Source organism: Oculina patagonica, chromosome 6, assembly GCF_052425735.1.
Source record: "Oculina patagonica isolate OP01 chromosome 6, crgOcupat, whole genome shotgun sequence".
NCBI classification, from domain to species: domain Eukaryota; kingdom Metazoa; phylum Cnidaria; class Anthozoa; order Scleractinia; family Oculinidae; genus Oculina; species Oculina patagonica.
In genome coordinates, this window is record NC_135763.1 from 24521235 (window position 1) to 24534126 (window position 12892).

Here is a 12892-nt window from a genome sequence, read left to right on the forward strand (position 1 = left end):
CGTCTTACTTATCCTGTGTAGCAAACCGAAACGAATGGTTTTGATATGGATCGAATTTATATTTCTCGAGGGTAACGTGGCAAGCCATTTTCATTTTTTGCCTTTTTTTTGTTAATCGGCAGAAAATCGTTTGGAAATTGTTCAACTCGGTTTAATTTGTCAAACGCAATGTTAAAGTTTTTTTAGCCTCGGCAAGTTTAATTTGAGTTAGCTTTTTTTAGCCTTTTTTTCGAATTTCATATTAAAGGTTTATGGCTTGCCTTTGTTATCTGCTTGAAATATAATTTAGTGTAATAACATCACGTGAAATAGTACGTCATAAATCGACAACAGTTGAAAATCTGTTATAGAAATGAGAAGATCGAGCACAGAGTACCAGGTTTAAATTAGTTCAACTGTAACATTTCAGCACATCAGTTTGAGGATTGTAACGGTGGGAATATTATCGCTGTAATTAAGAGAGTTGGTATAGCTTGACTCAAGTTAGCCGGCTGAATCAACTCCCTTAGTTACTGTGATTTTAAAATACCTTCGCAATATTCAACTTGGTGTGCTTAAATGTTGCAGTTGTGCTAAGTTTTACTTTCTCTTCTCATTTCTGTAAACGAATTTTAGACTGTTTGTCGTTTTAGGGCAGACTGTCTTTCGCGATGTTATCATAGAACACTATCTTGTACAAAAATCGAAATTTGCGGATGCAACAAATTCAATTTTTACGGAAAAACTTTGTTTGGAAACTAAATTGGATTTATTTTGGTCAATTTTTTTTACAAGGATGGTGTATTACATTTTTGGCGGGAAAAAATTCAAGGGGAAACCCTCTTAAAATTTTTGTCAAAAAAGTTGTCAGGGGAAACGCTGTGCAAATTGTTTCAAATTTTCCCGCCAAAAGACTTAGTATATAGAGGGAACATTTTTTCTACACACCTTTTTAATAATTTAATCGAATTCGTTTAATTAATTAACTTGTATTAGAAAGATTGAATAGAAATAAAACAATTAAAAGAGAACACTTGTTGTTAATTCTTGTTTGCTATACTTTATTCGATTAATAATAAAGAATACAAACAACTTTACAGTTCTATTGTTTGACTATTGTTTATTGAGTAAATAATTGAAAATACAAAAAGTATAATAAAATATAAAAAGAATAAAATCTGTATCAAAAATACTTTTAATACAGTTTAATTTTTTTAAAGAAAATTGGCGCATGCGTATTTTAAGCGCCCGTATTTTTTTCTAAGTTTTTTGGCGGGAAAATTAAAAAAAAATTAAACGTAGGTTACCCTAGTGAGTAAGCATTCGAGAAAATTTGCAACAACACTGATATTAAACTTTGAAATAAACGCTTTGAACAACATTAACTCGACACAAATTATCGATTCTTAGTCTGACAAGTTTTTTGAATAAGAAAACTAAGAAATAATACCTATAAAATTTTCCTACGAGGAAACTAGCATACTGTTCAACTGCAATAAGCATGCTAGAAAAATCAAGTTGATTTACAAGAGTTTTGGTGTAATTAAAGTCGCTAAATTTTTTGATGAATAAGCACAACAGCGGAGGTTGTATTTTCCGACGAATTTATGTTAACCGTTAAATTGTAAAGCAAACGTTTTAGGTACAAACTTATTGCAGCTATACACGTGCGAGTTACCTCTGAAAAATATCTAACTTTTAGCAAAAGCTTGCAAAATTTGGTAGATTAAAATTTCAAGTCATAGCAAAGCAAACGTTTTAGGTACAAACTTATTGCAGCTATACAGTGTGTGAGAAATCTCTTCAGTACTACTATCAAAAGCTTGTAAAATTTGGTAGATTAAAATTTCAAGTCTTGGGCTCGTGCATAAGCAAGACAATGAAAAAAGGTAAACATATTTTCGCGCGCTGAAGAAAACAGCTAAGTTGAATTTGTTTGAAGTGAAGTAAATTCTTAACAAAACTAAACATCCTCTTATTAAACTAGAACATACGTCATATGGCGTTTGGTCGGTTCCTTTCAAAGTGTTCCTTAGTGTTTTCTTCTTTATCCGAGAAAATAACATTATCGATCCTAAACAATCTGTCCTACTTTTCTCCGCTGTCTTGCATAGTTTGAATGCCTTGTCTTGTGATTCCTCCAGTGCATTTGGTTTCCTCTGGCGCATTAACAGCTTCAGTGTATTGCCTTCATCTTTTTCCTGTCTTGTTCGTAACGCCAGAATTCCTGAGAGGGAAATAAAAAGAATAATTCACTAAACGCATTTTGTAACAGTTATTTACCTAGACAAGCAATTTAAACAACTTCTCCTCGTGTACTTCTGGTAAAAGTCTATCTTCTGCTCGGTTACATACGAATTTTACGTTTTTCAAAACATTTCTCTATGTAGCATTCATGAACTATACATTGATTACCGTACACAGTTTTCAAACAAATTACAATTTCGTTCGATAAAGACAACGCTTAAGCTCGATGTAGTTTTTTTAGCCCTAGGGTGGTTGTTTTGAAAATAAAGATTATTAAAGGGGCTACGTAACGGAACACGCATCATTCAAAACTATCTTTGTTTTTTTTTTTTTCGCGTTGTCATACTTCTTTGTTGTTTTTCTATGTTAGAAAACTATGATTTCGAGGTTTCCTTCACTTTGAAAGTAATCAGAAAAATGACTTAAAATATCGTGACACTGCTCCTTTATGGAAGCCCATCTTCGATTTTTGCCAAAATACGCCATAATGGTCAAATATGACCAAAATTTATTTTTTTACTGGTCACTTAGTCACAAAGGTTACCATTGCAACGATTGTCGTTTTTTTTTGTTTTCAAACGAGCCTAATTTTCTCAAAAAAAGATTGACTCTTGGTATTCATTTTTTAATAGGTTAAAGTTTTGTAGATTGACTAACTGTTGACGAACTTTTAAAAAAATCTGTAAGAGCGTTTTCAAGTAATTCAAGAGTAAATCAAGAATTAAGTTTTTTGCAACTTCTTGTAGTTTCCTACAATCGGCAGTCGATATATTTAACAAATTAAAGCAAAAACACTCTCGCTTTTAGTTAATGGTCTTTGATGGTGTAAGTATTTATGTTTAATTTTGAATAACTGCATGAGCTCAAATACTACGAAACAATTTAAAAGCGCCTATTTCACATTAAAACGGGATTTTTCCGAAAACACTTGAAAACGCTCTTATAGATTTTTATAAAATTTCGTCAACAACTAGTCAATCTACCATACTTTATTTACCATATCAAAATATGAATACCAAGAGTCAATCTAGATTTCGAGAATATGGGGCTTGTTTGAAAACAAAAGAAAACAACAATCGTTGCTATGGTAACCTTTGCGACTATATGACCAGTAAAAAAAATTAAACTTCGGTCATATTTGATCATTATGGTGTATTTTGGCAAAAATCGAAGATTGGCTTCCTAAATAATTTACAAAACAGCCACCCTAGGGCTAAAGGAACTACATCGAGCCTCCTTAAAAAAATCACCGATTTCTCCTTCCAGTATGAATACATTATCAAGCAGAAAGGTGATGAGAATAAAGACAATCACCAACAGGGGATATTGCCTTGATGGAACACCAAATTCTCAAAAGTAGTATAAGAACGAAATGTATGACAATTAGTGAGGAGAATTAAAGTTTCAATCAAACATTGAACTAAAAGAGTTAAGTTACCTGAAGTTTTGTCATAGACGGCTCCAGTGTATTTTCTGTTGCATCGTCATTATTTTCATCCTGCAAAAGGGATTTCAAACAAATTACATTCAAACAACTGTTTTCAGGCTGAAGCATGCCCCGGGAAGCATGCCATTAAGTAAAAAGTTCTAATCAATATACACAACCATCCTGTCACATGAAAACATTTAACGAGTTTCAACCTCTAGGCTGGAAAATCTTCCGCAAGATCCGCACAGCCCCATACTTAATTATGCATACAATTTTCTGACTGATTCGTTCTTTCATATTGCTTTTATGTATAGTGATAGTATGGAAAAGTTGCATACATAATTAATGTAGGGGGCTGTGCGGAAATCTTTCCAATCTTCCTAACAGATTTTGCACGAGTCATTCTTTTACAAAATACAACGTAACTCTCGTTGACAGCTCTTACCTTGAAGAACTCAAACTCGCGGCCATTTGCTTAGAATACACTGTGACATCTTTGCTTGACGCACGCGCTTGCAGAGTTTGCTTGAAGTCAAGTTCTTGTTGCAGTTATCTGTGTTTCGTGCCAGCAACTAACCGTTCAGGATAATTCCAAACCAAAGCTTGACTTTTCGTGGCAACAGGCAAAGCCAAAGGTGGATGTCTGCAATAAAAATTGCGAACGTGGATGATAAAAATACTGACGAAAAAACCAACCAACATTTTTTTCATTGCATGTGTAATTTGCAATGTAAATTTGCAATCGTTTGCGACCACGCACCGGTGGAGCTATTTCAGTGCCATCATCTGATTGGATTGTTTTCTCATTGTAATTCACTGCAGGAAAAAATGTTCTCTCGGAGAACAGTTCACTGATTTTTACACGTTTCAATTTTGCTGCCCTGTTATCTGTTTAATTTGCTTCCTTTCCTTTCTTCCCACAGTTAGATTACTGACGCTGCCTTGAGTCATGGGTAGCTCTTGTCAGTTTTCATCTGGTTTTGGGCCATGTTACGCGCAAACTTCTGGGCGCGGGAGCATATCTACATTTCTTAATAGCGAGTGTGAAAGGAAATGTCGCGAATAGCATGCTTGAAAATAAATATAAGAAGACGTAAAAAGAGGAAATAATTGTGGGTAACAACATACCTTGTTATAGGAAATTAACGCTTGTGTTAATTAAGGTACTGAAATAAACGCGACTTAAATTTACGCGAATTGAAGAAAAAATTACTTCCCAATGAAGGAAATTAACGCGAAAGATGGGGTAACATTTGAAATGAAGGAAATTAAAGCGAAGTGCACAACAGGAACAAGTTTATTTTCACACTTGTAGACGTATAATCTTAACCGCAAATAATGTTCGTAGTACTTTCTCCAAACGAGCGTTCTTCACAGTATCAGTGACACCGCAGATTTCCGCCCTGATAAAATAAGGCTTTTTCCTAGGAGTAAAAAACGACTGGACTGTATCAGAAATTGAGGCCAAAATAATGAAAATTAAGGTCATAGAAAAAAACGCTCCACTTAATTAACGGCGCGGAAATTAACGTTAACAATTTTAAGATCAAAAACAAAATAACCAACATCACTGACACAGTCATACTTGCGAAATTGCTTCCGGAAAATCGACTTTTTAAAATTCTTTGCATTTATCAAAAACTAATATTTTATTTTAACACTCAGCTTACCTATGATTGTTTTCACAGAAAGAATCATGAACATTTTCTCTATGAACTATCATGCCAGACTAACAAAACTTACCTCGGAGCACAGCGCACACCAGACAGCTGTAACGAAGGTTTACAGTCTATACACTTCCTCAGAATAAAGACATCGATTCTACTGAGTGAATAGTGCTTCATACAAATCAACAACCAGCTGTTTTCAAAACTCAAAACAGTAATCACGGAACTAAAAGGAAACCGAATCGTTAACTTAAAAAAAATTAGCGAAAACACATTGAATACTCGCGCAGAAACTTACTTCGGCCATCAGCAAAGACAGCTCAGTGGTTCAATACCCTCTTTTCTCTCCCCCCCCCCCCCCCCCCCTCCGGTCGTTACTTATTATAGGAAATTATCTCTTCTTGTATTTTTTTTTTTTTTTTTTTTTTTTTTTTTTTTTTTTTTTTTTTTTTTTTTTTTTTTTTTTTTTTTTTTTTTTTTTTTTTTTTTTTTTTTTTTTTTTTTTTTTTTTTTTTTTTTTTTTTTTTTTTTTTTTTTTTTTTTTTTTAAAAAATATTCCTCGCTCGCTCGCGTTTTTCGCTCTTCCACAACTACCGAGAGCCTAGAACAAGCTTGGTAACTAGCTAAGCACTGCGATTGATCTACGCAAAAAGCTACACGTCAGCCGTTCTCGTTACCGGGGATGATTGCGTGACGAGCTAAAAATACTTCATTCAATTGCAGACTACATTGTGTAACAATAGAAACTCTCTTAGCGGACACCTCTATAAGAAAACTGGTGTTGGTCCCGTCCCTGTCGTTTTTTAGTCATTTTTCTGTAACTTAACACCCTATAAGACGGACACCTCTCTAAGACGGGCAGTTGGAGCCGGTTCCGACGGTTTGCGTTTCAGAGAGAGTTTACTGTAATGTGTCTGGGGTGAGTAGTCTAAAATTTTCAAAAGCAAAGGAAGCTCATAAGCAGTAGTTTAAAAATGAAGGTTTATTTCCAGCAGCTATATTCATTACTTTTGATAGAACAATCTCAATAATTCATTCATAAGCGTTGTAAGACTTTAAAATTAAAACGACATAAAGCAAAAAATATAACTGATTAAGAAAGATCGACCTGACATTACGAAGGCCAGTGTTCTTAGCCATAAAGTGGCACCGCCACATCACGGAAAAAAAGAGAGAGAATATTTTCCATAGTATTGAATCGTTCTAATCCAAACAGATCACGTCTGGATCTTTGTCCTTCTTGTCTCCAGTCTTCGGAGGCTGCGTCTTGTCGGATTCCTCCTGTGGAGCCTGGGGAGTGGCTTGGCTCTGCCCAGGCGAGGAAACGCGCGTTTCGGTTGCGGAGGGGGAGCTGGGGTTGGAAGAAGCATCGGGTCTGATTAAGCCCATAGCTGAAGCCTCTCTGCGTATAATAGAGGTGATTTGGTTTTCCACCAGAGTGGTTGCTTTCTTACTAAGCATTTTACCAATACCACTCTGGATCGCAGTGGTGGGCGGTGTAGAGCTGCGCTGAGCCTCGGTACCTGACTTGCCCGCACTAAGGCTATAGACACTGTTGATGACTGGAGTCAGGGGTGTAGAGCTAGCAGGACCCACCACTGGGTGGGGCACTGCTGACACTGTGCTGGTGACGGCAGGTTTGGTGAGGAGTGTGGTGACGTACTGTGTTGGAGTAGGTGAGTTTACGTGATGACTTATCAGTGGAGAGCTTGCTTTAGGCACAGACTGTACCAGTCCAGGCTTGACTAGACTTGATACTGTGGTGGAAGCGGGAAGCAGTAGAGTGGTGGGGGGAGGAGGCCGAACTGTGATGGTGGCAGTACTGCTCTGTATGGAAGGAGGATAGTACATTTGGGGTACACTGTACCGGTAAGAAGGTCTAGGTTTGATGTTAAGAGGTGGTGGTAGGACGGTGCCTCCAGCCAGCACTAAGGGTTGGACCTTTGGTTGGATAGGTACTGACCCCACTGGCATGGGGGCGGGCTGCATTGAGTTTCCAGATATCGTGACGTTTGGTGGTGGACCGTCACGTTTAGTAAGACGGCTCAGGATTCCTCTCTCGGACATATTAAGCCGAGCTGTAACAGGTGGCATTCGGACCAGAGCCGAAGGGAGCCGATTGACGTCCGATTTCATATCCGATAGTAACTCTTCCAGTTGATTAAGAACTGCAAGACGAACAAAACAACGGTGAGTCTTAAACAATCTCGTGCAACTTAAGGACTTTTTCTTAGTCTTTTAACTTAGAAAATCTATGAGCTTGGGATCAAAACCACTGTCCGTGAATAAAACTCGAATATGGCCTGTTTGGAGGATACATATACATCGTCGGGATGAGATTTAGAGCACACTGATCGTGCTGAAGTAGTTATCTTAAGTTCCTGGTCTCGGCATTCATCGCACAGACCAGTGGGGAGGACGGAGGGGGACAGAAGTATGATTGTGTACTATGACTGCTAGAAAACACCTTAACCTCTCCACTGACAAAAACTGTAACTAATGATATGCGATGTACTTATTCCAGTGTGAACACTCACCTTTATGAAGCACAGCATTAGCCGGCTTGTTCCCTGCTAAGGACTCTTTGGACAAATGCTGATGACTTTCCGCCAAACACTCCAACTCCGCAAACCTGTCAAAGAAACCCCAACAGTGATCAACATCAAACTCTCCCTACACCTTTAGTATACTGCAAACAGGGAATGAGAATAAGAAAGTTCATCAATTCAGAGTTGTCGTCTTTTCTCTTTGCAGTTCAGTGAATGCTCTATACTAAATCAAATGAAGACCGTTCAACCTTGAGTACAATAACCAACGGACGCAGGGGCGGATCTAGGGGGAGGGTGAAGGGAGTGCACACCCCCTCCCTCCCCGAGATGACCTGCGGCTTTCTAATACATCTGGTATTATCCCAAAGAAAAGACAGTTACGCCTTTCCTAAGTGGTGCACCCCCTCCTAAGAAAAATCCTGGATCCGCCCCTGGGACGAGACTGTGACTTATTGCTTACCTTGCATTTAGAGCCATGGCCGGGTGGTTAGCATCTTGCCTGAGCTTTATGGAGTCAGCTCTTCTTAGCTGTTCCTCTATCACTAGGGCCTGCTCTAACAACTGAAAACAAAACAGCGATTGGTTACTCTTCAACAACGACATGTGCAAAGTTACCGCCAAGAGACCTGATGCGCCAGAGCCGAGGAATCACGTGCAAACGCACTAACTTAAACCACAAACACAGAATAATTTTGTGTTCAACGACTCTGTTTGCAACATAACGCAGAACCACAAGTTTCAATATATTATTTTCTTGTAACATTACGAGATAAACGTCAACTAGATAAACAAGGACAAGGGAGCTATCTAAGACACAAACCTTGAAGCGTCTTGCGATGAACCGGTTCTTGTATTCCAGAGTAACTACAAATAAACACAAGTGAATAAATACTCATCAAAATTATTCTGTAAGGTTGACTGTAAAAAGGCTTATGGCGTAACGTAACACAGGTAGCCTGATAAATAGATTGATAGGAATCTGCAGTGGCATACAGAGCAGTTCTTTTTTCACTGTTTGCAGATCGAATTGAATTTAGAAGTGTTGGTTTTTGAGTAAGGAAGAAAACCAAGCCCTTCAGAGCAAGGACGAAAACCAACAACAAACTCGACCCCACATATAACACTGGGTCCAGGAATCGAACCCGGGTCACTTTGGTGGGAGCGAGCGTTCTCACCACTGCGCCATCCCTGCTCCCCTACGTGTAACCTTGTACTATACGAGAAAAAATCTTTCGCAGAATGCGGACGTGGCCATTCTCTTATTTGAATCTTGAGCTTTGTAAATTGGTACACACTTCCTATGGAGACTTGTTCAGGAAAAACTTACCGTTCTTAAAAGGTTCGTTAATCACTGAAAACTTGCGATCATTAGCGATGTCCTGCCACCGACCATAACCGTGACTAATAGAATGATACAGTCAAGGAAAAGTTTAACCAGTCATCACACAATAAATATCATACATAAATAGTCACATGAACTCTACCTGTTTACTAACATAGGTCCCGTATTGGCATTTTGAGGTTGACTAATGGGAGAAATATTAAATGGTCAAGTATGCCACTTCTACGGATTGCTTGAAAATAGTTTTAAATCAGCGAAATTCAATAGATTAGAAAACTACGGGTAAGAGCCAAAAGCAGACTGACTTTAGTCTTAGATTTGCAAGCTACTAAGTACGCATCCGTAGTACCTAATCTTATCAAGTTCAGAGAGCAGAGACAGAAAAGCCTGAGAAAGCAGGTGTCTTTCTTCGGATACCTCCTTTCCGTCACTGTCGAGAGCGAAATCTGAGATTACAGTCAAAATCCTCAAAACAACGACAACGTTACAGTAAAGAGAGAGATACGTGTAGTGTCTCTGATGGACAAAATAATTATTAACCAATAATAAGGCACGCTAAACGTAGTTATGTAGATATGGGCCACACCATCGGTATAGTTTTTTTTTCGACTTGAACCTCAGATTTCATCTCAGAGTTAAGAAAGTGGGGCACTGGAGAAAGAGTTAGATTTTGAGGTTAGTGTCAAACAAGCTCTAGTAAATAAAGTATATATTTGTTGAGGATACGTAACAACTCCTGCTAGCAGCCAGTAGTCATGGCATCTCCACCAGATATCATCACACTTTCTCTTCTCCTCCACCTCCCACAGCGTATGCAGCTCAGTGAACCCTCCATCAGCGATGTTAAACATAAAGCGACGCTGATCTCCAAGCGCGCTGCTGCCGGGCTTGTGAGTCACGGCAGCCTTGTCAGGCGACTTTTCTGATTTTTGAGTCGCTACTGCATCAGAACTCACAGTAGCTTGTTCTGTTTTTGGAGCTGTTTCAGACTTTTCTGGTGTTTTCTCTGTCGTTTTCTGGTCCAATTTAACAGGGTCGTCAGTTTTCTCGTCCTTTTGAACAGAGTCTGTTTTCTCTGAAGGTTTCTCGCTACTCTCATCAGATTCGGATTTTTCTGATTTCTTCTCGCTCTCGTCAAGTGACTCTGTTGGCTTCTTTGACGTGTCATCTGTCTCCATTGCCTCCACAGCATTCTCAGAAGATTTTTCAACTTCCTGGGCCGACTCTGATGTTTCACCGTTTTCCATTTTGTCCGATGAATCTTTTTCACTTTCATCCCTAGATTCTCCTGGTTCTGTTTTCGTCTCCTTCTCACTTTCTTCAACTTTGGCCTCACTATCATCTTTCTTCTCATCCGAAGCACCTTGTTTCTCCTCCTTTCCTTCAGAATCAACACTCTTTTCATCCGAAGTTTTATCAACGTCAACAGGTTTATCAGTCTTTTCGTCACTATCACCACTCGTCTCCTTTTGTTCTGCAGCCTTGTCACCTTCAGCCGTCGTTTCTCCTTTTTGAGTGTCCGTAGCCTCTGTTTTGTCCGACGTATCAACTTTCTCCTGATCTTCTCCTTTTTCCTCTTTCGGGCTAGGTGAGTCAACCTCCATCTTAGACTCCTTATCGGTGTTAGAATCTCCTGTCACATGATATTAACATGTTAGCATGGCATACAAAAAACCTACACTGTCGAAATGGTGCTTCTTATGATCGCAAAATTTGTAATAAGAGCTGCCAATAATATATGAGTTTTCAAAGAAAAGAAAATATGGAATTTAAAATTATTTGAAAAGAAAGGTCCAAGCATTTTAAATTGGAAATAATTACACATATTTTGTGATAACACACAGAAAAAAACGTATATAACAAACTACGACACAGCATAGTAAACTGGTACGCAGAAATACACGTCACGAGTACCCTTACATTAGGGGTTTTCGGGTTTTGGGGCTTTTTTTTTTTTTTTTTTTTTTTTGTTTTTTTTTTTTTATTTTTATTTTTAGAAGAGAAAAAAGAAAAAAAAAAAAAAAAAAAAAAAAAAAAAAAAGAAAAAAAAAAAAAAAAAAAAAAGAAAGAAAAAAAAAAAAAAATTAGCATAAAGGTAAGTCGTGTTCATTCTACATATGATCTCATAACTATAACCATATATGATATCATAACCATATAAAGACTGTCAGCTCCATAAGATTACTCTAAACTTTTTGAAAATAAATCATTTCTTGACGGGAATTGAAAACAGCCATACTCAACGATTTAAGAAAGGGCACTGTTTTAAAACTTACCATCTTCAGCTTGGTCCTGTTTGTCTTTATTTGCCACATCTTTGCTTTCTTCAGTTTTGTCTGCGGCAGAGCTAGCTGGTTCTCCATTTTCTGGGTTCACAACATCTTTGTCTTCTTTCTCGCTCGTTTTCGCTGCAAGAAATTAGATAGGCCTGCTTTAGCTTTACTTTTGACCTTGTTTAGAAAAAAGGGGGTTTTTTTTTGTCACATAACGAACACGCTTAACCTTTTAAATCACAAGGACATAAGGTGAAACAATCGTACAGTCTCTCTTCGCAATATCAATATGTTATCAAGCAAACAGGTTCAGTACGAGACTGACGAAAGAAAATCGTAAACTAGGAGATTGTCGTGATGTTCAACTAAATTCTCAAAACAAACATAAAAGAAACGTATGTCATTCAGTTAGGAGAATTTACATCTCGAGCTTGGGACTCTGGAAGTTCAATCCAGCGTCTGGTCGTTCAGGACAAGTCGATTTTCCTGTACGACAAGTAACTTTTCAAGCTTACTTGCCCAATGGGCAAAAGGGCGGAGCCCGAGCTGGGAAAATTGTGAAGGCAAGCTATTTTTTCTGAGTTTCTTTCCATACCTGCTTCAGAATTGTCAACCTCAATTGGCTCTGGTTTGCTTTCCTCTGCCTGGTCTATCTTTTCTGGTTTTGTCTCGGTTTTAACCACTTCCGGTTCAGCCTTCTTGCTGTCGACTTCCGCTATGGGTGTGGATACACGTGATGAGGTCTTACTTGAAGGTTTGTCTGTTAAGTTGTCCTCCTCTGGATATGCTTCCCAGCCGTTGATATGAGCAAACTCTTCCACCTGACAACAGTATAACAAACACGATGAAAACGAAAGCAAACATTGCAGGGTCACTATTATCTTCAGCTTGGTTTTAAAAAAGCGTGAGAGCAAACGAAATCATTGAAACCCCAACAATTTGGAGACAGGCAATCACTACGAATTGAGGATGGCTAACGTTAAAAATAAGGAAAAGGTTGAAAATGCGTGGCTTACAATATGCAAGCTTGTTTCATGTTCTTTCGCTTCTCTTCTACATACTGCCGGAGTGCGAACTTCGGAAAAAACGATTTAGAAAGTACATTAATTTACACTTTCTTCATTTGATGCCTTGACCCCGAGGTGGGAAGAGGGCCAGAGAGGGTTTAAATTTCCTACACTGAAAAACAGACATTGATCAGTGTTACTGTACCTTCTTTCTTATCAGGCTCATGATACCGATCCTGGTCAACACTTGTGTTCTGTGCAGTCCTTCACGAGGCACTCCATCATTAAATGTCTCTCTGTTGTCTGTACCAGGCTCACACAGGTGACGCAGAAACATCGCCACATATGCCCTGCAGGTAAACCACAATTATTATAATTGTACAACACGTTGCGTCTTTT

At 38.3% G+C, this 12892-nt stretch overlaps 1 protein-coding gene and 1 long non-coding RNA gene across 4 annotated transcripts in view; both read right to left on the minus strand.

Moving 5' to 3' along the window:
* Positions 1-1834: 1834 nt before the first annotated feature.
* On the minus strand, positions 1835-4553 carry LOC144658848 (uncharacterized). Its single transcript, XR_013571794.1, has 3 exons — positions 4101-4553; positions 3665-3724; positions 1835-2206 (listed from the first exon to the last, which is right to left on the minus strand). It is a non-coding gene; the product is annotated as an uncharacterized LOC144658848 (long non-coding RNA).
* Positions 4554-6286: 1733 nt separating this feature from the next.
* Positions 6287-12892, minus strand: part of LOC144657726 (chromodomain-helicase-DNA-binding protein 4-like) — a 39996-nt gene continuing 33390 nt past the window's right edge. For 2 of the 3 annotated variants that reach the window (XM_078518073.1, XM_078518071.1), the window contains 9 exons: positions 12699-12843; positions 12082-12307; positions 11490-11621; positions 9940-10846; positions 9199-9272; positions 8692-8735; positions 8332-8432; positions 7860-7954; positions 6287-7490 (listed from right to left, as the gene is read on the minus strand). In XM_078518073.1, the coding sequence (XP_078374199.1) occupies positions 6526-7490; positions 7860-7954; positions 8332-8432; positions 8692-8735; positions 9199-9272; positions 9940-10846; positions 11490-11621; positions 12082-12307; positions 12699-12843 (2689 nt within the window). In that variant the 3' untranslated portion in view covers positions 6287-6525. The remainder of the gene's footprint in view (positions 7491-7859; positions 7955-8331; positions 8433-8691; positions 8736-9198; positions 9273-9939; positions 10847-11489; positions 11622-12081; positions 12308-12698; positions 12844-12892) is intronic. The other variant, XM_078518072.1, reaches the window with a different exon arrangement.